This window comes from Euphorbia lathyris, chromosome 2 (assembly GCF_963576675.1).
Source record: "Euphorbia lathyris chromosome 2, ddEupLath1.1, whole genome shotgun sequence".
Lineage (NCBI taxonomy): Eukaryota > Viridiplantae > Streptophyta > Magnoliopsida > Malpighiales > Euphorbiaceae > Euphorbia > Euphorbia lathyris.
This window is the reverse complement of record NC_088911.1, coordinates 15,733,292-15,760,300: the sequence shown is the minus strand read 5'-3', so window position 1 is coordinate 15,760,300 and position 27,009 is coordinate 15,733,292. Positions and strand designations below refer to the sequence as shown.

The window sequence follows — 27,009 nt, the reverse complement described above, 5'->3', positions numbered from 1 at the left end:
AGACAACAAAGGATCCTTCTACTGTCAAACTGACATTCTTCAAGCGACAATCCACTTCAACTTCCTCCGTGCCGTTGGAAAAACAAGCCTCTGTTTCTTCTCAACAGGAACATGCCGACCATAACACTTCAACCACGTCAACTAGTCAGGTTGAACCGACCACTGCTCATGCTGTCTCCTCAAGCATGGTGATGACTCCCCATCTTTCCGCCGTCAGCACAGACAGTGTTCGGGTTATTACTTCTACAACAACTCTCTCTACTGATCAATCAACAATTCCTTCAACTCAAGTGCAGATTGAGCCAACTCATCCAGTCACTGACCAGGGTACTCTCTTCACTCCACTTTCTTCTGGTCATACTGATGTACATCGGGATGCCACTGAGACCGGCAAAAAGCTCATTGACTCAGTACAAGCACTCATCCACGATCTTCAACACTCCGCTTCGCCTGCTGCTGGATCTTCAATTCCTGAGACAACTCAGCTCTCCCAGGTCACTCTACTTCTCAATGAAGTCAAGGGACTCAAGGATCTGCTGAATGTAGTCTTGTCATTCCAAGCCCAGCAAGCTAAGCAGGATTCACTTGCCAAGTTGGCAGAGATACAGCTGTCAACAATTCAACATCTGAACTCTCTCCATCAGTAAGTTCAGAAGTTATCTGCTGTGAACACTGACTACGCCACTTCCTCAGAACTCAAGATGCTTTTTGCTCAGCTTCATACTGAGCAACTTAAGACAAATGAGCAAATGGTGTCCTATAGTCAGTGCTCAGTCGAGCAAATCGGTGAGGCCATCAGGCTACTTAACCTCAACAAACAAGAGATGGATACTGATGCGTTGAAACAGAATGAGTTGCTATCTCTCGCACAGTAATCCTTCAATCACATCCGTCATAATAATATCCAGCGTCATCATTATGACTCAACTCTCTTGAAAACTTTCCACCAAGTCTTTGCTGGCCTCTCTGAAGCTCTCATCTGGCAAGCCAAAGCTCAAGCTTTCAGTGTAAATATGCTCAGTGATGCTGATCTTCATATACCAGTTGAAGTATCAGCTGATGGATTTGCCATTTTTGATGGCGTAAACGAAAGTGCTGACAAACTAAAAGAGCTTTCACAAGAACTTTCTCGTGCTGTCTTAACCGATGCGTTTAAGCTCCCTGAAGTTGACAAAACGGGGGAGAAAGCGCAAGCTGCCAGAGCTCAGCATGAGCGACGTCAGTACGAGCGAAGTCAGTCACAGGGCAAGAAAAAGAAATAGATATGCTAGGTCTTAACATTTGTAATCTATGTGATATGTTTATTTCTTTTGCTGTGTAACTGCTGACTTCTTTCAACTTATATATCATACTTACTTTTCTTATTCAAATACTGAGTTATGATATATGCTAATAAGTACTGAGTTATTATGTATCTTCATTTATATCAGCTTTGTTTAACACTTATAATATTTATTGACTAAATGATATGCTGATAACATGTTTGACATGAACCTATACACTTATGAAATATTCTGATAAGAACTAATTGAACAACAAATTACTCAGCGCGCTCTATATGTCTAAAAACTTCCGCCTAACACTGAGTAAATAGAATATGTGATATAGCTGACCTATATATGAAAACGGACCTTAGACTTACTCATTTAAATCCTTAAATGTCTTAAGTAAAACTAAGTCAGTAGCTCAACCCTTACGGGGGAGTTTGCTTAATTATACTAGGTCAACTATCATGGGGGAGCTCATACTGAGTTCCTTGCTGAATAGTTTTGCCAACATCAAAATGGGAGAGTTTGTTGAAACACCTTTCCACCTAATTTTGATTTGACAAAATTGTTTAAGTATAAATTAAAATACATATTCTAAACACACTAAGTTTAAATGCTTTGATTTATTCTACTAATGTGTTTGTTCAATGTTGAGTATAAATGTTATAAGTCATAAGGATTGGAAGGCCCAAGCCCAATACGGAAGCCAAGGCCCAAGTCAAACAACTCAGTACACTCGGCCCGCGTATGTCAAGACGTTGCCGTTTTGGAACAAAAACGCAACTCAGCAAACGGAAGGATCTAGAAGACCTTCAGGAACAACTTCACAATGAAGCTGCTGAGTAGTCTCGACAAAGCGTACAAGACAGCAGCTGGCAAAGAAAAACTTCCAGACAAAGTGTTTCCTCTTTTGGCAAAGTTCAGACGACACAGTATGCTGTCCAGTTGACTTTACCATAAAAGGAGAGACCATCTGCTGAGCTGACCGAGGACAGAAGATACACGATTGTGATTGGCCGAGAGCTCTGTACAAGTCAGGATGACAACGACACATAGCCGTTTCCCTCCAATGGTTATTTCGAAATTCGAAATGACCGATGACCCAGACGTCTCTATAAATAGTGCCATCACAAGCTTCACAATACCTAGAACTTGATCAAGCCATTACGCTGACCAAATCTCTACAAGTTCTGCAAGCAAGAAGCAAAGCAAAATTCTTACACTACATTTCTCATATCTGTGTAAAAGTCTAGAGTGATTGTAAATCGTCTAAAGTGTCTTAGCACATCTTTGTATTAGGACAAAACACTTATCATTTCTAGAGATAGAAAGGAGAGGCTGAGTACTCGGTTTTAAGTACTCAGCGGAGAGATTAGGATTGAGTAGAAGTATAGAGGAAGGTACTCTTGTCATACTCAATTGCTGATATTGTAAAAGGTTTGAGGCTCTACCTTTAAAGAGCTCAGTAGAGTATTTGAAATCTCGGAACGTGTTCCGGGGACAGGACGTAGGCTTAGAAGAAGCCGAACCTGGATAAATCTGCTGAGTGAAGTATTTCTTACCTTAACTCCTTATTTATATTGCTTGCTTTAAATAATCAAAATTGACCAAGTAAAGAGGTCAAGTTGAGTTGTGCGCGTTGAACGTCTGAGCTCAGGAATAGACTCTAAGTGCTATCTCCTGACTCAAGCTAAGAAACTGACCTAGTCACCTGTTGACTAAGCCAGTACCTTACTGTTCACTCAGCGCCGCTGTTCAAACTTTCTTTAGAAAAAGAAGTCTGCCTAAATTGCGAAAAAAGTTTAAATAGTTCCTAACCGCCCCCTTGGAACTATACTTGCAACTAAACAAGGGACCAACAGTAAAGTCCCTCCCAATCACCTCCCTCGAATGTTGGTGCTGTATAGCGCACAAGTTAGAGTTAAATTGGACAAAACACTTAGCATCATCAACCGAAATCAAATTGCAGTTTAATTTAGGAACAAATAAAACATTAAGAATTGTGATTGTGTTAGTAAGTTTCACAATTCCTTCCTTTGTAGGAACCATAGCCTGACCATTTGGGAGCCCTACGGGACATGGAGAGACTGCTCGAGCATTCATTATACAAGCTTCATCACCAGTTACATGAGTTAACGATGTTGAGCCGTATAGGAGTAATAAAATCACTAAGGTGATCTTGCCGCCCTAAGAAGTATGGCGAATTACACCCAATCTTCACCGGCAACGGTCTTGTCTTCCCTTCGTCAATTATGTTTTGATGAATTTTGTTTTTGAACCCAACCTAAGGCTCTGGTACCATGAAAAATTACAGGTATGTAGTCTTCCCTCTCATTGAATAACATACGAATATATATAATAAGTATAAGAGGGAAAGCAAGAAACTTAATTTCCTAAATTATAGCTTCCTAAATTATAGCATTCATAAATTACACCTAATCACCCATAAATACGTAAAAAGGAAAATAAAATAGCAAGAATCCAATAAAATATCAACAGATAGACTTAGTTATTAACATTTTAATATGTTTTTTTTTTAACTTTGCCATATTAAATACATTAGAAATAATTAATGTTTGAAATGTTCGATTTGTGACAGTTAAATAACAATCAAGTTAACCATTTGAACTTCAATAAATAGATGAGTAAAATTAATCTTGATTGGAAATACTAAAAGTAAATATATACCACTTTATATTTTAGAGTTAACTCTGCAATTTTCCAAAAACTTTAGTTTCCAATAGTTTCAACTACATAACTTTTTCATTTAATTTATGAATGCAATTAATAAGAGCAGAAATTCTTTTTCTTCCTTTAATAAATACATTCTTAATTTCAGTGCATAACCCCCTCCAATGGGAAAATTATTAAAAGCACCATGTTTTCTATGTTAAACGGATGACATTCTATATATATCTTGACGTATATAGTACAAAATCACATATATTTATTTAATGGGATCACAATATATTTGTCCAAATGTGAATTGGGTCGTCCAATTGACATAGAAAACCATGTACTTAGCATACAGTAATTTTTTCTCCCATGTTCATCGCACTAGGTCACTGTTTATGTTTCCATGTCAGAAAGATAAGAACTAATATCTAATTAAACATAGCTAATCAAAATTAGGTAATATCTTAAACACACTTACCTTTTCTGCTTCAATCAAATCTTCAATTACAATCCTGACGTTTCGATTCAAAAATGAAAAATTAACCCTTTTTAGCCAAAACCCATGAAACATAAACCTTATCATCTACAACATTAAATTTCTAGAAAAACCCCAAACCTATTTATTAGTACTAATTAAAAACCCCAAAATCTCAAATTAAAATCACAAAATGGGAAAACCAGTGGATGAAATTCGTACCATGGATTCCAGAAAATATGTCCCATCCTTCACTTTTCTCTTGTTGATCGTCTTCGTCTTCATCTCCCTCCATTTTTCTTTTCTTTATTCCGTAAGTATTTTTTTCTCAGAATAATGTTGTTTCTCAGAAATAATCCTTAAGTAAGATTTGTTTAAACTTATTTCCAGAACTAATGTTGTTTCTTTTTCAGTCCGTTACTGTGGAGATAAATTCAGTCGCAAAACCGTCGGAAAATCGGAATTTATCAAGCGAAGGTTCGTATTGTCCGGAGCATTTCCGGTGGATTCACGAGGATCTACGGCCGTGGAAGAGCGGAGGAATTGATCGGGAAGTTGTGGGAAGATCGGAGAAGTTTGCGGATTTTAAATTGATAATCTTGAAGGGGAAAGTTTATGTTGAGAAATTTAGGGATTCGTATCAGACAAGAGATGTGTTCACTGTTTGGGGAATTTTGCAACTTTTAAGGTTGTATCCTGATGGCGTACCAGATGTTGAGCTGTTGTTTCATTGCGGTGACAGACCTGATGACCAATCACTGGATGCCACGTTGCCTCCTCTTGTGTTTTATTATTCCAAAGCTGAAACGGAGTCCGGCATTCTTTTCCCCGATTGGACCTTTTGGGGTTGGTAAGGTCCTCCGTTCTAATATAATTGATTTTTCTGTTAAAAATAGTTGTATCAAAATTTTACTGAATACAGTTTCCAAAAAATGGAAAATACTGAATACAGTTTCCAAAAAATGGAAAAATTAGACACTTAGTATTCAAGGTCTAATCAAGTATTATTAGTAATTATTTAATGTGTCATTTTCTCACGTTGTTACGTGTCACTTTCATTTGATTTGATTTCAGATGTCAAAGTTGATAGATCAAACTGATATCTAAATTTCATCATAGACTAAATTGATTCTAGTAATACATTTCAGAGACCAAATTGATTAGGGCTGCAAGCTTAGCCGAACTTTGATCCACTCATACTCCATTTGGAAGAAAATGGACGAATTTGAGCACAATATCCCGTTCTGTACATGAGATGCTTGCGAGTAGTTTGTTAATTTTGTTTATGATATTTGTTTGCGAACAATTGCTCATAATCCTATTCATATATTATAATCGTGCTTATTCATGAACCAATAATCGAGTCTGCTCACGAGTTTTCGAAGCGAGTTTTGTCATGCTGAAACCCAGCATGTTTATAAATCAAACTGAATATGGTTATAATTTTGTCGAGCCGAACGTCGAGAGCGGCTCGGCTCATTTACAACCCCAAAATTAATCACTAATTCCTTTTTTTAAGGAGTTAGAAGCTATGACCTTGCAATCTGTATTCGATATGCTTTATCAGAGAAATTGTGCAAAATTTTCGGAACAATGTGCTTTCCTAATCAATTTTATTTGTACACATTTATTTCTTAAAACCAATCATTTCCTCCGTTATGATATTCATTCATCTTTTAATAAGTCAGATATGTTTCTTTTCATAGGGCTGAAGTGAATGTAAAACCATGGGAAAGTATGCTACAGAGCATAGTAGAAGCAAATAAGAAGATGAAATGGAAGGACAGAGAACCATATGCCTATTGGAGAGGAAATCCAAATGTGAATTATCTCAGGCCCAGTCTTATGCAATGCAATGTCTCCCAAAAATATGATTGGAATGCCAGACTCTACGAACAGGTCATCATTTCGTTAATTTTTTAAAACGAATTTATAAATTCGCTTTCGATATTATATATTTTGTTAAAGAATTTTTTTTTTTTTTATTTATTTATTTATTTATTATTATTATTATTATATAGGAATGGGATAAAGAAGCTAAGCAAGGGTTCAAAAACTCAAACATAGCAGATCAGTGCAAACATAGGTAACATCAAAATCTTCTGTACCCTTAAAAATGTATTTTTGATTTATTGTTTTAACCTAATGTTTGAATTTGAGAAGATACAAGATATACATAGAAGGATGGGGATGGTCAGTGAGTGAAAAGTACATATTGGCTTGTGATTCAATGGTGTTGTTTATGAAGCCAAAGTTCTATGATTTCTTCACAAGAAGCCTGGTTCCAATGCACCATTTCTGGCCTATTTCTAGGGCTCAAAATAAATGCAGAGATATTAAATTAGCTGTGGATTGGGGCAACAATCACACCCACCAGGTAAATACCGTTTGTTTTCACTTTTCGGAACTGCTTTTTGTCTTTTAATAGAAAAATCTATCAGAGACTGCTAACCGCAATAGGAAACATGAACAACTGAACCATACGGGCGCTCATTTCTTGACATACTAATCCTTGAATTTTACATTATTGTAACACTAAGGGTCCGTTTGGTTTACCTGCTGTTTGCTGTTGAAAAAGCAGAGATTCTCTAGTGTTGGAAAAAACTACTTTTCATGTATAAAAAATAAGCAAAATTTCTCTTACCAAACAACTAAAATTCTCATTTTTAATATGAAAACACAAACACGATGAGAAAATGGAGTAAGCAAACACCCCTAAAGTCCAAATCCGTCAAAAAGTTAAGGAAACAACTGTTTTTAACAGAAAAATTTATCAAAAACAGCAAACATCAAACAACAAACAAGAACAGATGAAGGATACGGGCCCTCATTTCTTGACATACTAATCCTTGAAGTTTACATTATTGTAACACTAGGGGGCCGTTTGGTTTACTATTGAAAAAGCAGAGGTTCACTGGTATTGGAAAAAACTACTTTTCATGTATAAAAGGCAAATAACTATAACTTTGGAGTAAACAAAAACCCTCTAAAGTCCAAATCAATAAAAATCCGTCAAAAAGTTAAGGAAAAAATGAGGCTTAAAATATGTAGTTAAACTTGTTTATATCATTATTGTTTAGCGACATAATAATCCGTTTTGACATCCGTTCAGGCACAGGAGATTGGGAAAGCCGGAAGCAAATTTATCCAAGAAAATCTGAAAATGCATCATGTGTATGACTACATGTTTCATGTGCTCAACGAATATGCGAAGCTCCAGAAATTCGAACCCGTGATACCTCAAGGAGCAGAAGAAATTAGTGTAGAAAGTCTATTAAAGCCACAGAAGGGTGTATGGAGGAAATTCATGGAGGAATCTGCAGTCAAATCTCCAAAAAAACAAGCACATTGCACAATGCCTCCCCCATACAACTCTCGCACTCTTAAAGCCATTCTTAACAGAAGACAAAGCACTTACAAGAAAGTAGAAACATGGGGGGAGGATCAATTAATACTCTGAAATACCGACAAGAAAGCTGCGACAGACAAACTAATATTAGTCCGGCTGAACTAGCGGCGGAATTACAGGGGTCACAGAGAATCTGCCTAGAAAATATAGAAACTTATATTTAGTGTTGGAAATTTTTTTAGAATCTATGACAAATTTGACATAATTGAGAGAATTTGCGACAGATTTTTCAGCCGATGATCCTTGTTTTTCTAAAAAAACCTGGTTCTTTACTAAATTTTTGTCTATTAAGCTATATTTGCTTCTGTCCTTGCCACTGGAGTCCACTGTGACAGGCAAATTGATATTATATATATATACATGGATTTTAATGACCAAATGAATTTAGTCATTCAATGGTAACTCAGTTATATTTTCTTCTGTCCCCTGTGCAGGCAAAATTATATATCATTATTCACATGGACCTTAATGACTAAATAAATTTGATCATTCACAGTTAATTTTTAGAATGCTTTGAATCTTTATTCTAGAACTCTAACAAGCCACGATCTATCCGTGAATGACCAAATACTACATGATTATTAAGGTCCATGTGATCAAAATCGGCCAGTACTATTCACATGGACCTAAGACAGTGAATGACCAAATTCGTTTGGTCATTAGGGTCAATGTGAACACTACTGGTGATTTTAATCCGTCTATGTAACAGGTGGGCTGATAGAAAATTCTCATACCTCTCTTATCCACCGTTCTGATTGGCGGGGCGAACTAAAATCACCGCATATATAGAAACAGTTTAAACAACAAACGTGTCAATTTTCCGGATCAGATGGTATATATATCTAATGAGGTTTTTATTACAAATATATGTTCTGTTCCATACATGAATTGAAACACAAATTGAGAGAATATATAAAGTTAATTAATAATAAACAGTAAGGAATGAATAAAATAGAAGATGGAATAAAAAAGAACGACGAAAATTTAGAGAGCTCGGGCTTTAACAATGTCCAAGCTCATCTCACTAGGATCAGTTGCTTGTAACTCAACTTGAATGCCCTCAAGTTCTCTCTTGAATCTGTCCTTTGAACTTGCATACAGCATCTTGCTCCTCACCCTTGCTATATCCGGAGCCCTACAACATTATATTTACACTAACAATTATCGTAATTTACCCGAAAGAAAAATCAACTAATATCTACAAATAACTATCAACTGTATTTACACGTTTCCCAACGTTTCTGTGTCCTATGTTTTCATAAAAATGATGTTTTTCCGTGTCTGTATCTGTGTGTCCAGGCAACATAGAGTTGAGTGGATAAGAGGATATTTAGCTTTTCTATACAAATATAATGGACTAGAGATGTATTAAACGTGATAAAGTTAGTACTTATTGGTGTTTGTTTATTCCATTTCAGCTCCTGTTTGCTTTGAAAATTAAAGTTTTAGGTGTTTGGTTAGAAGCTACTGTTTGTCTAAAAAGTAGCTTTTTACAAAAGCAGGAATCTCTGTTTTTCCAACTGCAACAACAATAACAGGAAAAAGTAACAACAAACAGGAGGTAAGCCTAAATCTCATATATACATGAATGAATAGATTGATATAGAGAAGAGAAGAGAAGAGAAGAAGAAAGTGTACCAAGCAATGAAGAAAATCTTGCTTTTCTGGCAGTTCTCATCAGTAGTGAAATCAAAATCATAGACAGCATAACGGCACTCGTTGGCCGGTAAAGAGTTGGAGAAATTGTCGTAGGATTCATCGGGGCCTCCGACCTTTTCTACTTCAACCTGTTGGTGAGTCTCATCAATCTTAAACACAATGAATCGATGATTCCTTTTTGCTTTTAACTCCCTAAACTTCAGCTTGCATTCATCACTCACTGCCATTCCAGACGACGAATTCGCCTATGACATCAGTAAAAAAACTTAACACCATTAACAAACATAAATACCCTTTCCCAGGGACCCGATCTTGGGAGAAAATAACAAAAAATTCTATTTATGATGGAAATATCTGTCGCCAATGTAATCTTTACGACAAAAATTACCAACAGAATTTTCATCAGTGATGGAATTAGAAAGGCTATTTTACCAATGGCGCCGAAGAGCACAATAATTTTTTTTCTAAATGAACAAGACCACATGGATTTTGTTCGTACTTTTTGTTTATCGTATAAGAATGGGGAGAATTTAGATTTTGAACATGAGAATATTTCAGAGACTCCCAATTCATTTACAGATATGATTTATAAAAAATTTAAATAAATTTTTAATTGACAATTTATAAAAAAGAATAATATATATCTGAATTTCAATTTTCATTTTAGATGGAAATTTGAAAAAAGAAGACCTCTTGAAAAATATACCCTACAGACAGGTGATTACAATTGCATGTAATTGTAATCAGGGACAGATCCAGAGGATTCGGCATCCATTGATCCTTGGAGATTTTATGAAAACTGTGTATCAATTTAATATTATAAATCACGAGAGACGGCCACAAACAGCACCTGTCGGTGAATCTTAGATCCCCGGAGTAATGTATCAACATTTTACATTATCAACTACAAACAAAAACTAGTGGGAGGAGGGAGGGGTGCACACTTGGCCCTCGATCACCGAAATCCACCCTAAAAACCATGGTTTCAGACGGTCTCGATCACCGAGATCCCGCAAATCATCTTCCCTAACTCCACAATTGCATTAAAATCTATTCGATTCCTGAAATGAATAATTAAATTGAAAGGGTAAAGAAAGAATGCATACCATGATTGTGTCCTCCAAATTCAGATATACAATTCAGAGAAAATCAAGAAGAGAAAAAAAGGATGGAATTATTTTGAAAGAAACAGATTTTGATGAGGAAATTAGAAAAGAAAAATCAAAAAAACTAAGAGATTTTTCTGCTTCCTTGAGCTGATCACATCCACAACATATAAATATTTTTTTATTTTAATTATTTATTAACAAGATGTTTGGATTTCAGTTTTTTTAATTTGTTAAAATTAATTTTTGAGCACTTTGACCATTTTTCCCAATTTAGGATAGGATCTCAGTCCTCTCCACATGGTTCGTTAGTTAGTTACAATTAATTATTTATCATTTCTTAGACCTAAATTTTCCTTTATTAGGATAAATCAAACTCATTCTGTTAATTTTTATTTTAATTATCAATTTTTTTTACTATATTTCATAATGGATGTTAAAGCCGGTTTTCGTGTTATGTGATTTATATAATTCATATGATTATATATGATATAAATAATGATATTATCAAATGGATTGTATCAAAAAAATTGTCTTTATAAATCATATTGTCGTTTTAAAATTTGGGGCAATTCCCGTTTAGGACGGTATAATTGGGGTTAAAGTATCATCACTCATTGCAAATGTGTTTAATGGATTGGATTGGATTGAGAACTCGTTTTATAAATTCAACATGCATTGTCAGCTTTACTAGTACTTGTAATATGTTTCAATCCTCTAATTTATTTTTTGATTTTTTCAATCATTCTTCATTTGATTTACGTTTGTATTTTTTTATGGTTTAAAATTAAGTTTTTTTTTTTTAATAGCTCTATATCCATATTGTACATAAAAAAACAAATTGTTTTGAAACTGTTAAAAATTTCATAGGTAGATGAAATGAGTCATGTTCTGTTAACATAGTTTTATGTTGGTATTTGATTTTCCTGATTACCAAGGACTTATTTTGTGCAACTATAATTAATAGAGAACTCAATATGTCAAATTAAAAAAATCAAGAACTTAAAAAACAAAAATAATAAAAAAGAGATCAAGAACCTCTAATGCTTTGTTGGGTAAAGTCCAATAAAACCTCTGTGTTTTCACTTTATGTTAAAGTGGTACTTGAAAAAAAAAATTGTTCAGGTGAGGAGTGTGATTTTCGTTTGCGACCAGGTGATGATTGAGGTTTCGGTTTATTTGTATTTTTCGGTTAATTATAGGCAGAAGATAAAAAAAAAAAGCTTTCGGTTAAATTTCTAAACAGAAATTTTTAGTAAAAAAAATCACTAATAATCATTGATTATCACCAACCGCAAACAGTAAACAACAAGCTGAACAAATATTTAGGCTTTTATTGTTTAAAAAACTGAACACGGAAAACAAAAAAATGACCAAGGAGAACAATCAATTGAAAATCCTGGATCCGGTTCCTGTGTTACAAGTTAATTGAGTCATATCCAATTAGAAAGAATGTACACTACATTTATTTCTAGTACTTAAAATTCAACGAAGATAAATATTGCTTCTTGTTCTTATTTTTCCAATATCCATTCTGCAAATTCAAGACTTGGGTTGTGATATTTTCTTTCATTTGAATAAAGGATTGAAGGGCAGGAGGATCATAAGGAGGAGGCATAACACAAGGACCTTTATCACTTGGTGAAATTACCATCGAGTCCTCCATCAAATTTCTTTGTACACCATCAAAAGAACATGCCATTGATTCTGAACACAACTCTTCTGCTCCTTGAGGTATTCTTGGTTTAAATCTCTGCAGTTTTGCATACTCTTTCAGTAAGTGAAACATGTATGCATATACATTTTCCATTTTCAGATTTTCCTTTACGAACTTTCTTCCACTATTTCCGATCGCCTGTGCCTGAGCAAAGTCAGAACAAAATACTCGGAGAGTCAATGAATGAATCAAAATATATTAAATTTAAGAGCTTTTTTTGCCATACTGAAACAAAACCAACATCATTTTGACTTGGGTTTTGGGCATGAGTAGAACCATCCCTATAAAGGGATGGTTTCCAATGGCCAGGGGTAGGCCGGACTCCGTGCCCTTGCCTTCATCCAGTTCGCCATTCAATTTGAATGACTACCAAGTAAAGATATTTTTACTATGATTTTCGAGATGCAAATTACAAAAAAAGAGGCTATATTTATACTCCTCAAGAAAGAAGATATATTTACTCAAATGGATCGCTGAAGTTGGACCTATCTATTAGTCTCCAAAACCCAACAAATTGATCCACTCCGAGTTGGAAACTTTAAGGACAAAATTTTATTATTATTTTTTACGTTAGAAATATATTTGAACTTCCTGAAAAACATTAAGGGAAACATCAGACCTTATCTCCTTTTTATTGGGAGTAAGCATTACTAACGGCTGTTTCCATCGCAGATTCTGAATAGATTGAAACTACACATTTACGGACAATTTTTGTCGATAGTTCTATGTTTTTGTCTAAGTGGCACAACTTTTAGTTTTGCACATAAAACTGTACAACCTTGTGGTGACATCCCATTAAAGTGTACAACGGATAATTATGACCGGTCAACATGAAGTACACATCAGCAATTTGAACTCCAAAAAGTCAAAAATTGATCAGTCAACACACGCAATTTTGACTTTTAGGAAGGTGAAACTGCTGACATGGCACGTTGACCGGTCATAATTACCTACCGTACACTTTAATGGAAGGTCACCAAAAGGTTGTACATTTTTGTGTTGCAAAATTGAAGGTTTTATACCAAAATATATATATATAAAAAAAAAGACAAATGTGGTACACCACCTATAATTTACCCCTCCCGTGGGATTGAGGACTCTGTTTTCTTCAAAACAAATAAAAGAAACTCTAAAAAATTTACCTGAGAAGGGTGTTTATTGCCCCATTGAACAGCAAACTTGATACTTTTGCACTTGTTTTGTTTGCTGATAGGCCAATAATGCTTCATAGGAACTAGACTTCTCATGAAGAAATCATAGTAAGTTGGCTTTACCAGCAATGTCATGGAATCACATGCTATTATATACTTGTTACTCACTGACCATCCTCTTCCTTCCACATATATTTTGTACCTGTGCTTGCATTGTTCTTCTAATTTGGAATTCTTAAATCCTTGTTTCGTCTCTTCTACCCATTTCTGGACACAAATAGTTACTGCTCGTAAGCAAAGTTTATGAACATATTAACTAACTGTTTGAGAGTAAGAATCGTGAACAGGGTAAACGAGCTGTTTATGAACAGTTCATTTTGTTAATGAACTGAGCTCGAACAGTATATGAACATGTCTGATAAGAGAGAGAATAGTAGTAACCTGTGAATAGAGGCGAGCATCCCAGTCATGTTGTTTGGAAAGGTTACACGTCATTAGGTCCTTCCTATTGGGACTAACGTCCGGATTTCCCTTCCAAAAGGCATAGGGTGCCCTCTTCTTCCATTTCATTCTTTTGCTTCCTTTTATTATTCCCTCCAACATTCTTTCCCATCCTTTTATATTCACCTCCGGCCTACAATTTTCATCCACAATTGTTGCTATATTAGGCATAATCATAGTCATAGTCACAGTCAAATAACAGTCAAATTAGTCCGTTCAATTAATCTTACTTAGAAGGGTCATGTTATCTTTAAAGAATAAGTGTCATGTTACATTTAAGAATTTTGAAAAAAAAATCATTTTCACATTTATCATTCAAATGACTCGATTATAAAATGATTTAGAACAGTCCCAGGTAAACTAGTCTAGTTTAGCACCATTCACATCTAAACTGCTCTAGGACCATTCACATTCTGTCACATCAACATTTTTATTGATGTGACATTATCTAAACAGTCTTTAACCTCAATTTTAGTCTATAATAAAAAAAATAGATCACTTTTTTTCTTTTCTAATAAATACAACGAAAATTATCAATAAAGGCAATACTTCCCTTATTTGCTTATATAAGTTATTCCAGCTATTTCACAAAAATTAAGAAATGTATTGGCTAACTAAAAAAAATTCTCTCTCGTGTTATTGGAAAATAAGCATTGGAATATTAAAAAAATCATGTACCAATACAAAAAATTTAATATTTGAATAAAAAAAGTAAATTAAAAATTTAACATTCGGCCAAAAAACTAATTTGTTAGAATGACATGTATAAATGAACGGAGGGAGTATTAGACTATTTCGTGCGATGAGGGGTAATATTGATTGCCATAATAGTTTTAGGGGCAAAAAAACAAAAAGACAAAAATAGAAGGGCATTACCAACCCCAGAAGGCCCAGTCAGGGAACACGACCGCCACTGCAGAATCCCGTCCACAATACTGAAACAATACAGGAGGCGGCAACGACGTCGTATTGGGTCCTTCATAATCACTTTTTTTTATCATAGGGATGTCGCCGCACCCAAACATAAACTCTAAATCTGGTACCTTGCCAGGGTACAACCTCAGAAGCTGCACAATCCCCCAAATAGTAAACAAATCTCTCGTCTGATATGCCGGTACCATTTTCTCCAAATACGCCCTGCCGTTGACGATCACTAGCCTGAAATTCGAATAGTTTCTTGCTCTTTCTAGTGTATCCCTTGAGATCCATGTATCCTTCCATGGCCGTAGATCTTCGTGGATCCACCGGAAGTAATCTGGACATACTGTATCTGATGATTCATGAGGTTCGTATGCTTGAGGATAGTTGACTTTGCATGTTTTTGCTATGGTTTTATTGGTGCACTGTAGTGGGAACTTGGCGGGTGAGTTTGTGTGACGTCGTTTTGATTTAGTCACATGGAATTGTTCTGTAATGGACTGAAATTTACATTTGTAATCACATCAAATTAGTTAATTATTTCTCAGTAAAAAAAAATCACACAATACGATTACATTAAAAAAAAAAATCCTCATCCACCAGGATGTAATTCGAACTCATGACTTCTCTAATCATAAATATATTCTCAGCCAAAAATTATACTATTTCACAGTTTTGAAAAAGAATTTTATACAGTTTATATATAAATAAATCAAATATAAAAAAAACAATTATTTAATCGTGAAAAATGTAAATTTATAATAAAGATAAAATAAATAACATGTTCTATTAATCCAACTGTTGTATTTTTAAAGCTGAATTAGATATTTATTGTGCTAAAATGAAAGATTAGAGATTCTACTAAAAACAAAATGACTAGTGATTTCACGATGTTTTTACCTAAAATAATTATATCTTAATTAACTGTAATAAAAAAAATTAAAAGTGAATTGCATAACAAGATTATTATTAAATATATTATATGTTTAACAATTTAAAAAATATGTATGAAATGTTTTTAAGCAATTTATAGCATAGTTGTTTTATTAATAAAAAAGAGAATATTTTTTTTTTGTTATAAGTATGAAAGAACAATATCAAAATTTAATTTAGAGTTTGACAAAATGTACATAGTAGTAGAGTAGTAGTGGAAGAGCACACTTAACCTCCTGTAGAAAGTCAAGGGTTAGACTCTTTCCTGGATTTCCTTTTAAAAGAAGAAAATATTAAAAGTATTAAACCCTTGAACCAGACCAGATTCACCCAATTCTGGTTTATTGATCTATCCAATTTTGGACTTTCTAGTAATGTCTATTTTTTACACTCATTTATGAAAATAGCCTGTATACTCTTTTTATTACATTTATCTATATCACATATAATCATATTTCATATCTATTTGAATCATATATCACGACTATGGTACCGTAACTCATTTTGACATTCTATTTATTTACGGATCTTGATAATAGCCTATTAAAGCTAGTCTAGTCCGGTATCAATTCAGAAAATGCTTTCCTTTTTGCGAGATTTAGGATTATATAAAAAGAACTATGACAAAAACAGAAACAAGTTTAGATATATGATAGATGTATATATATATTCAAATCAGTATTTGAGAAAATCTCAAAATCGTAGAATACGAGAGAGTTTAACATCCACATATAACAACAAGTCACATTTAAGAGACACAAGATCGAATAATACTCGGATGATTTTATTAATATACGAAAGGCGATATTAAGATATATAGAGGGAAAACTATAGTAATTATTATACCAAGGAATAATAAAAAATTTTGGTTATACGATTTTATTTTATTATTATTAAAGAAAGAACAACAACTATAATGTCTTATTCGTCATACTGCTCTCTCGTTCCATCTATAGAAATTTCAACAAAAATAACGAAAATCAAATTTATCAGAATAAGATTTCATAGAAGAGTTTGCTTTCTCGTTTGTAATTGTAACTAAAAAAGTTGGTTTAATAGAAGAACAAATACAGAGGGAGACAAAAAGTACCCTAAGTTCCGGGGGAGGAGGGGTGGTTTAGCTCCCCTCCTGCCTCCACAAAAATGGGACTGTTTGGAATAGGGATGTATTCAGGGGGTTTGAGCACTCACTGATAGTCGAAAAACACCAAAAAAAATTATATAAAAACTACATACGGAACTATAAATCACGAGAGACCACCTCAAAAATAAATCCTAAACCTATTACTGGGTTGATAATCGGGAAATAAAAAAGAAAGAAACTTACAGTATCTTGAATCCTGAAAATGAATAAGCATCCAAAAAGGAGGAAGATAGAGAGAATGGAAATAGTGGTAGATGAACCCCATTTCTTGTTTGATAATTCTTCATGCATATTTTCATTATCAACCGTTGGATCTAGTTTTTCTGATTCCTTCATCTCTGCCAAACATTGACCAAAATCACATACTTTGCTCCCATTTATATATAATATAAAAATAATATATAGTCCTTACCAAAATAATAATGATAATATCAAAATTTACCTAATTAATTAATACTTAGGATATTCTTCCATAAAAATTAAATACATAACGATTTATTTATATATATGGAGATAGTTGTGGCTTTGTGGATAATCACAACTCTATCACAAATACAATATATTATTTATTCATTTATTTATTACATCATGCACATCTAAGCTTTTATAGGTTTTATTCATATTAAAATATTTATGGGGTGTATTTTTTGAATTTTTAGCTTTTTACTTGAAAATAATAATAGGTTTGATTAAATATAATGTTATGAAACAACAGTTACTCAGATGATTTTTCTGTCGACTCAAATCGGATCTCCCCGCTTATGTTTGACCTCGGTTCATCGTTTCTAGTCTTTATTTCATTTACGTTTGGAAAGTTCTTTATTTCGTTTACGTTTGGAACGTTGAACTTTCGAAGCTTCTATTTCTTGTCTTAATGACAATTTTACATTTCTTCTTTCTTGATGACAATTTTTCCATTTCTTTTCTTAATGACAATTTTTTGTTCTTCTTTCTTAATGACAATTTTTCCGTTTTTTTTTTAATGAAAATTTTGCATATGTTTCTTAATTAAATTCTCTGTTTCTTTTTGTTTAAAGATAACTTTCCGTTCTTTTTCTTAATGACAGTTTTCCATTTCTTTTTTAACAATTCACTGAGTATTTAAAACTGACATATATATCAATAAGAATGTCATTAAAGTTTGTGTAACTTTTAATATTCAAAGAATTAAATAACAATTGTAAGAATTGTTAACTTATGTAAATGGAATAATATGAGAAATATAATTGTATTCACTGTGTATTGATAAAATGATGATTACAGTATATATACATGAGGAAACCTAGGGTTTAGAGTAGTGGAGATGAATGTAAACTCTTTGTATTTATCAAGACTTTAATTTAGTATTTATCTTAGGGAGAATTGCTGCACAAATAGAACTCTGGACTAGCTATAGAGATAATAAGATAATTATCTCTAACACCCCCCCGCAAGCTGATGGCGGGAGCAGACTTTGAGGCGTTTGCGGAGTAGACTAAAACGTTGCGTAGCGAGAGGCTTGGTTAGGACGTAAGCGACCTGATCTTCGGTAGGAATAAAGCGAACAGATAGAAAACCAGAAGCAACTTGTTCTCGCACAAAGTGATAATCAAGTTCTATATGCTTAGTGCGAGCATGAAACACCGGATTGACGGTGAGATATATAGCACCGACATTGTCACACCAAAGCTGAACCGGACGTGGAATAGGTATGTGCAGTTCGGAGAGAAGAGACCGAATCCACATGAGTTCAGCAGTGGCGTTCGCAACAGCCTTATATTCACTCTCCGTAGATGACCGAGCAATGGTTGGTTGCTTGCGCGTGTGCCATGAAATTAGACTTTTACCGAAGAAAATGCAAAAGGCTCCAGTAGATCGACGGTCATCAGGGCAGCCGCCCCAGTCACTATCCGAGTAGCAGTGCAGTGTGAGAGCAGGATCTTTGGAGAAGAGTAAGCCAAAGTCTGGGGTGCCATGGACATACCGCAGGATGCGCTTGACCCCCTTCCAGTGTTCGTCCGTGGGACAGTGCAGGAACTGACATAGCTTATTGACAGCAAAGGAGATGTCAGGGCGTGTTAGGGTGAGATATTGAAGGGCCCCAACGGTGCTGCGATATTCATTATCGGAAATGAGACGTGTACCGAGATCTTTGGAAAGATTGGGAGTGGTTGCCATTGGAGTTGCACACGGCTTGTAATCAGTCATCTTGACGCGGCTAAGAATATCCCGAGCATACTTGGCTTGCGAAAGATGAATTCCAGTGGTAGTGTATTGAATTTCGATTCTAAGGAAATATGCAGCGCGACCCATGTTGCGTATCGAAAATTCTTTTTCGATGGCTTGGATAGTAGCGGTGATCTGAGATGTGCTGGTGCCAGTGACAAGTATGTCATCAACATAGCATAGGATGAAGGTTTTGTCAAGATTGTTGCATTTGACAAATAGAGAATTATCCGCACCAGACATAGTGAAACCAATGCTGCATAGAAACTGTTTGAGACGATTAAACCATTCCCGTGGTGCTTGTTTGAGACCATAAAGGGATTTTCGAAGCAGACAGACATGATCAGGCTTGTCTTTATTACGAAAGCCTTGTGGCTGTTCCATATATATAGTTTCAGTGAGATTGCCGTGGAGGAAAGCGTTAGAGACATCAAGTTGATTTATAGGCCAATTGTTCACTGCAGCCAGTGTGAAGAGGATGCGAACGGTTGTAGCCTTAATGACGGGGCTGAATGTTTCTTTGAAGTCTATACCAGATTGTTGGCTGAAGCCACGTGCAACGAGTCGGGCCTTGTAACGCTCAACTGTACCATCAGCGTTGGTTTTAGTACGAAACAACCAGCGAGAGGTGATAATATTGCGATTGGGAGGTCGGGGCACCAGTTCCCATGTATTATTAGTGAGTAGAGCCTGAATTTCAAGCGACATGGCATCACGCCATTCACAGGATTTGTTTGCTTCAGTGAAACAGCTTGGATCAGAGACAGGAGGAGCCAACGTGCTGTGAAGTCCAAAGAATTTGCCCCTGGAGTCGAGAGTGGAATGACGCAATGTCATGTAGTGCTGTCGAGGAATCGTAGCGGAGGGCGATAAAGCATGAGAATGTGGCGGTGCAGTAATTGGAGGCGTATCAGAGGTAGTGGGATGAGGAAGTTGATCGTCGACTGTTGTTGATGGTTGAGGGGCCGGGACAGGAGATGCGAGAGACACAGGCGTTGCTGGTGAACTAGCAGCAGTAGTAACCATAGGTGAGTGAAACAAGGCAGATAGAGTTTTGCGTGTATGTGAGTTGGCGTCGGAGGTCGAAACAGGTGTGCACAAAGGAGATATAGGCGAGGAATGTTCAGGTGCAGGAGATAGGAGAGGAGAATTTGCGGGCAGAGGTGTTTGTAGGGGGGTTATCGAAGTGTGTTGCAGATTTGGAGGGAGGGTGAGATGTGACAATATCAGGAGGTGTGCGTGAGATGGGAGAGGGGACACTAGGCAGCGGAACAGGTGATGTCGGGGATGCAGATGAAGCCAATGGGATAGGAGTTGTGATATTGAGATCATGTGAATTTGTATGAAGTAGAGGTGAAGAGAGATTAGAAAGCAGATTACCTGGGTAAGGACCGAGAATGGACGACGGCATTGAGACAGCTGCAGCAGGAGATCGACTAAGCACAGGTGCATCTGAACCAGTGAATGGAAATAAATTTTCACGAAATGTAGCATGTTTGCAGACATAGATTCGTCCAGTGTGATGATTTAGACAAATGTAACCATTGTGATTGGGAGAGTCACCAAGATAAACACATAAGGACGAACAAAAGTCGAATTTGTGTTTGTTGTATGGTCGAAGAAGAGGAAATATTCCACATCCAAAGATGCGCAATTCATTGAAGTTCGGTGTTTTTTGAAACACCTTAGTGAAGGGAGACATATTTTGAAGAACTGATGTGAGTAAATAATTAATTAGTTTCACACTATGAGTGACTGCATAATTCCAAAATTTTAAAGGGAGAGATGCATGAGCAAGTAGTGTTAAGGTCGTATCTATGACATGCCGAATTTTGCGTTCAGCAATGCCGTTTTGTTCATGGGTGTGTGGGCATGCTATTTTGTGAAGAATACCATGTGAGAGAAAGAAGTGACTAAGTTTCTGAAATTCGCCCCCAAAATCGGAGTAAAATTTTTTTAACTTAGCACTGAACTGGTTTGTTATCATGGCATAAAAATTGATAAATGTAGACTGAACATCACTTTTATTTTTCAAGCAATAGATCCAAGTAAACCGAGTGAATTCATCCACAAAAATAACAAAGTAACGATGTCCAAAATTTGATAAAACAGGGGCTGGACCCCAAACATCTGAATGAATAGATTCAAACAAATAGGTACTAGAACGAACTACTGAATTTAAATGAAATTTGGAAAGTTTGCCCATGGGGCAAGATGAACATGCCTGAGTAGGTTTGGTGGATGGAAGATGATTCTGATGAACAATGGAGGACACCGTAGTCGGGTTGCAATGCCCAAGTCGAGCGTGCCATTGTGCAAATGGGATCCGTTCTCCCACTAAAGCCTGTCTCAATGCAGGGGGCATGATGTATAAGCCGTCCTTACTCGATCCTCGCAAGAGGATTTCCTTGCTGACCTAATCCTTAATAAGAAAATAAGAGGGCCAAAATTCAAAAAAACATGAGTTGTCACGGGAGAACTTTTGAACAGACAGTAATGATTTTGTAAGATGAGGGACAAGTAAAACATCATTTAGACGAAAGTTATTAACAGAAGCTGTGCCAGAGTGAGTTATGGGCAAACCTTGTCCGTTACCAAATCGGATGTGATCCTGACCTTGATACGGAACCAGTTGATGAAGAGGAGCACTGTTCTGAGTCATGTGATGTGTTGCGCCTGTGTCTGGATACCAGGGATGTTCACAAGCCGTGGGCGCGTCAAACGCAGGATATCCCTAATCATCGGCCCAAGTAATGTGCGCCTGAGGTCGTGTAGGGCGAGAGGAGTGGTGCGAACCCCCTCGAGGACCCGGTTTCCTGTTGGGGCATTTGTCTGCCTAGTGATTGGTGTTGCGGCAGATGTAGCAGTGGCCTCGTCTACGTTTCACCTGTGATTTCATGTCCGTTTCGGGAGTTTTGACTGTGAAATTAACCAAGGGAGTAGGTTCAGCACTTTGTTGAAGAAGTTCTTCACGAGTGAGTTCCTCATACAGTTCAAACCATTTTACCGATTCTCCTCGACGGACATTGAGAGCAGTGAGAACAGGGTGAAATTCTTTGCCTACATTTTTGTAAATGGTGGCAATCAGCTGAGTGATGGACGGAGGGCTGCCAGCAGCAGCAAGATCATCCCGAATGGATTTGAGTTTGAGCAGATAAGTAGACATGGTCAGGTCATTTTTCTCGAGTGCATTTAGTTCAAGTGTGAGTTGGATTCGACGGTTTTCAGAGATCGCACCATAGGTGCGTTCTAGGGCATACCACATGTCTCGTGCCGTTTTGAGATTGGTAATAGTTGAAACAACCTCATCGCCAAGAGAGCCCAGAATGGTGGCTTGAGCAATCTTATCGCGTTGTTCCCAAGTGTAATAAGCGGGATTGTAAAAGAAGTCTCCAGGTGCGTTGGTATTGGCTTCAGCAAAGCGGGGTAAATATTTGGGAGGTGGAGTAATTTCACCAGTGCAATGCTCTTCAAACACACGAATGGCTTGGAGAGTAATTGTGATGTGTGTATGCCAGGTTCGATAATTTCTGGGTGTAAGTTTGACAGGAATGGTGGGAATGGAGGTAATGGCAGGTGGTGGTGGCAAGGAGGGCATGGAGGATGGGATCGTGTCTGTGTAAGTCGGATAGGACGACAGCGGTGGATTTTGAGGATGCAATCCCCGGATTTGGGGTGGTGCACTTGTGTGAAGATAGTGAGGTCGATAGTTTGGAGGAAAGAAGGGAGAAAAATTATCATCAATAGTAGTAGGGTGGGAGCAGGTAAATCCAGTGGAGGGAGGATGCAGAGATGAGGAGGGGTAGTCATATGTAATGTGATAGGGGTCAAAAACCCCTATCTTTGGGTACGGTTTTAGGACGGGTTTTAGAGTTATTTGGTTAATAAGCGAGCAATTCTCGCATTTAAATGCTTTTGTGTGAGTTAGTTAGGAATTGGAAACGTTCTATTGACTTTTCGTCGTTTAGGCTCGATTTGTGATCAATTTAGGCAAATACGGCCGAAATAGCATGCATATTAGAATTTCGTTATCTTTTGAAGCTAATTGGTCCGTTAAAAGTCGCACCAAACGAAGCGTTTGCTCAAAATAAGCGATTGACGGATCAATTTGGCTTTTGGACTAATGTTTTCCGGAGTTTTTATGCGTGTGCAAGTGTAAGTTCGGACGAAAAAGGGCATAGAACTCATCAAGCTTGAATCGAGCACGCTTCGGGCGAAAACGCTCGGCGAGCAGGGCCCCACGGGCCATTTCTGCTCGCTGAGCAGGGCGCCAGGCGCCTGCTCGGTGAGTAGGAGCCTACTCGCTGAGCAGGCCACCAGGCGCCTGCTCGGCGAGCAGCCTTCCCTGTTCGGCGAGCAGCCCTGCGGGAATTGGTCAAAAAGACCAATTCCGCCCCCACGAAGCCACGTTCGGCCCCACATCTTCCTACACCAACTAGGACATGAAAATAGGTCAAAACGAGGCCCGAGACGCGTCTATAAATAGGATTTTTCCATTGTAATGAGATATTTTTCGTTTTTGTAAATTATTTTAGCTTTCCCCTTGTAATTCCTCTCCATCTTCTCCATCTTCCTCAACCTCCATTGAAGCTCCTTCAAAGCTTTTTCTCGAGGAATTATCAAGGTCCGTCCTTAAGATCAAGTCACCGACTGCAGAGTAAACAGGTTCCCTAAAAGGGATTTTTGTATCTCCTTTTATCTTTCCATGTTTGTACTCTTTGATACAGTTGCCGAACTTGACTTATTGTATCGTGCGACAATTATCTTCGCCTTTAATAATAATTTAGCTCTTGTTTTGTTCTATGATTAATTTGTCTAAACTCTGTCTTATGCTTTATTCAATTGGTTTAACTCATTCAAAAGCCCCAAAATCTAGTAGGCACATATTGCGAGCTGAATCTGACCTAGTCAGAGCCTAGGAGATTGACGACCTCTTAGTTGATTAAGCGCCAATTTACTGAGCCTTAGACCTAGTTTCGGCCTTAGGGAATCACGTGCTAGGAACCTCAGGAGGGTAAGTAGGGTTAATCGCCTTGAATACAAGTGACTCAGATTAGGTTTTTATTCAATAGACTTGATAATCTATCTTTATTATTATCGTTCATACCATGTTCCTTCGAATAGTTTCATTAATGAAAGATCAATTAGGGGTAAAATAACTTAGTTAGGCGTAGAATAACTTAGTTAGAATTAGATAACTTAGCTAGGATTAGCATAATTCAACCTAGGAGTAGATTAATTAAAACAAACAAACTCAAAACCCCCTAAGCCTAGATAACATCCGAGATCAAGTAGCTCGGTACTTGTAGAAATAAATCCTGTGGACGATAACCTGGACTTAAACCAGAAATTTATTACTTGATAATGACGGGGTACACTTATCCCTTAGTGAGTCTTCACCGAAGACGCATCAAGTTTTTGGCGCTGTTGACGGGGATTTATTTCTTCTGCAATATCGAACCAAAGGTTGATTTGTTAGTTTAGGCATTCATTGTGAATATCTTTGTTTATATCGTTTATACTTGTTGATATATGATTTCTTTATACTTTTCTATACTTGTTCATATCTGTATACTGTTACTTATCAACTTTTGTGCTAGAACTTCACTTTTTCTCAGCATTCTCTAATCAATGAATTGGCAAGAAAAAGTCGAGTGGCAAGCTCAAAAGTTTACTATCCCATCAAGACAATACATTCATACCCTGGAGAATGAGGCTCCCAATCCCTCCATGGCCGACTTAAATGAGAAAATGGATATCTTGATGGCAAATTTGAGCCTCAACACCAATGAAAGTGTAAGTTTTGTGGGTAATCACCAAAGGTATAATTCTAACCCCAATTCTTACAGCTTTTATGGTAGTGATTGGAGGAGACCTCAACACTCAAATCTGTCCTACGGGAACCCTAACATGTTGAGGCCTCCAAATAGGTTTGTTAATGAGCATAGGGAAAACGAATTGGGAATGTTCCCTTACGAACAAGCAAGCCAAGTTCCTCCACAACCCTCTAGCTCACGAGATGAGGTGATGTCCCTTTTGAAAGGAATATCAGCACGACTTACAATCAACGAGGAGGTTTGCAAGGACTTGAGCAACCAATTGGCTCAAATAAACCAAGAGATGCAAAAGCAATCCCGAGATGCTCTCCCATGCATAAAGGAAAACATAGAAATCCCACAAAGGGAATCAGCTCAAGCCATCTCCTTGAGGAATGACAAAAAGGTAGAACCAAGTCCACTATCACATGCATCACTCGAGGTAAGTGAAGAACCGGAAGCGGTAAGCAACCCCGGTTCAAAATCTGAAATTCTAAATCATGTGGTAGAGATAAAAGATCAAATCAAAACTTGTGTATCTCAATTACCTTTTCCTCAGAAATTAGAGAAGTTTAGGTTTGTTTCATGCTCAGAAGTTTTCATTCTCTTCGACCTACCAAGAGAATCCAAAAGGGAGCAAACCAAACTTTTTCATAATATGTTTAAATTCGGCCTCCTGCTTTCATTAAACTCATTAGAGGCTCTTAATCCGTTTTGTAGGTACGGATTATTTATTCAGGAATTTGAATTCCTAACGCGAGTAGAAGCATACACCTAGGCGGGAATTCTATGTCGAGCTCACCGACTATAACGTAGCGCTTCTTGGGAGGCAACCCAAGTTTTAATAAAACTTTTCAGGTTTGTTTTATTTAGATTATACATTGATCTTTTAGTTTAGTCTTTTTAGTTTTCTTTTACGTTTTTTTAAGTGTTCGTTTAAAAATAAATAAATAAATAAATATTTTTTTAGTTGTTTAGTTTTCTTTTCTTTTATTTTATTTTATTTTATTTTTATTTTTATTTTTTTTATTTTTAAGTTTTCAGGTTTAAAATAAAATTTAAAAAAAAAAAAAAAATTGGCCCCAGGAGGCCCAGCTCGCCGAGCAGGGCATTGCCGCCCAGCTCGGCGAGCAGGGCACTGCTCGCCGCGAGCTGGGCGCTGGTGCCCAGCCCGCCGCTAGGCGCTGGCGCCCAGCACGCCGCTGGGCACTGCGGCCAGCCTGCCGCTGGGCACTAGCACCCAGCACGCCGCTGGGCACTGCGCCCAGCCTGCCGCTGGGCGCTGGCGCCCAGGCCGCCGCTGGACACTGCGTCCAGCCCGTCGCTGGGCACTGCCGCCCAGCCCGCTGCTCGGCCGCGATAAGCAAACTGTTCGGGATTTTTGTTAAAATCCCGAACGGAGCTGAAAAATTATAATAATAAATAAATAAATAAAAAATTGCACCGCAAATCATCAAATTTTTGGCGATTGCGATAAAATCCGTAAGTTTTCTTCTCCACCCTAACTTTTTGCACTTGTACTTTATGGTTTGTGATGCAATGTTGGAACTTATTGCATGTTTTAGTGTGAGGAGGAGGGGTAGACAAACTTACAAAAATTGTATAAATCTTAAATTTTTGTTGCGTCGTGTCTAGTTTAGTTTAGCGTTTTTTTTAGGTTTTGTTTATGTTTTTGCATGTTTAGGACCTAAAACCGTGAACCTCCTTCGATTCTAAACTTCGTTATTTGTCTTTGAGGGCTGAGAACCGAATCTAAAATTGCATGACAACTAGTTTAGGCGTAAGACACAACTCTTGGATCTGTAAAAGCATGAGCTACAGTTTGCATTTAGACCCTACTTTTGAAGAAATGCTAAAATCATTACTTAGGTAGATAACTTAAGAATTGAAGGCATGTGATATTAAACTTGAGTTTGGGGAAAACTAGTAAACACAAATTGAAACCCAAAGAATTGTGAGCTGAATTTGAGCCTAAGAGCGAACATCAAAAAGCTCTTTTTCTTGACATTTTTGTGTGAATGCTTTGACTTG

At 36.8% G+C, this 27,009-nt stretch overlaps 3 protein-coding genes across 3 annotated transcripts; 1 reads left to right on the top strand and 2 right to left on the bottom strand.

The window, feature by feature from the left end:
* Positions 1–4,524: 4,524 nt before the first annotated feature.
* LOC136220439 (uncharacterized) lies at positions 4,525–8,165 on the top strand. The gene is made up of 6 exons (XM_066008259.1): positions 4,525–4,732; positions 4,833–5,269; positions 6,126–6,318; positions 6,441–6,505; positions 6,583–6,796; positions 7,532–8,165. Exons 1-6 carry the CDS (start codon positions 4,613–4,615, stop codon positions 7,877–7,879), a joined length of 1,377 nt encoding a protein of 458 aa, XP_065864331.1. The 5' UTR covers positions 4,525–4,612; the 3' UTR covers positions 7,880–8,165.
* A 488-nt stretch (positions 8,166–8,653) lies between these two features.
* LOC136220285 (actin-depolymerizing factor) lies at positions 8,654–10,731 on the bottom strand. The gene is made up of 3 exons (XM_066008091.1): positions 10,594–10,731; positions 9,467–9,732; positions 8,654–8,963 (listed from the first exon to the last, which is right to left on the bottom strand). The coding sequence occupies exons 1-3, from the start codon at positions 10,594–10,596 to the stop codon at positions 8,813–8,815; spliced, it is 420 nt and encodes a 139-aa protein (XP_065864163.1). The 5' UTR covers positions 10,597–10,731; the 3' UTR covers positions 8,654–8,812.
* A 1,276-nt stretch (positions 10,732–12,007) lies between these two features.
* On the bottom strand, positions 12,008–17,284 carry LOC136220486 (uncharacterized). Its single transcript, XM_066008301.1, has 5 exons — positions 17,141–17,284; positions 14,839–15,380; positions 13,903–14,095; positions 13,453–13,728; positions 12,008–12,454 (listed from the first exon to the last, which is right to left on the bottom strand). Exons 1-5 carry the CDS (start codon positions 17,246–17,248, stop codon positions 12,065–12,067), a joined length of 1,509 nt encoding a protein of 502 aa, XP_065864373.1. The 5' UTR covers positions 17,249–17,284; the 3' UTR covers positions 12,008–12,064.
* Between the last annotated feature and the right edge of the window lie 9,725 nt (positions 17,285–27,009).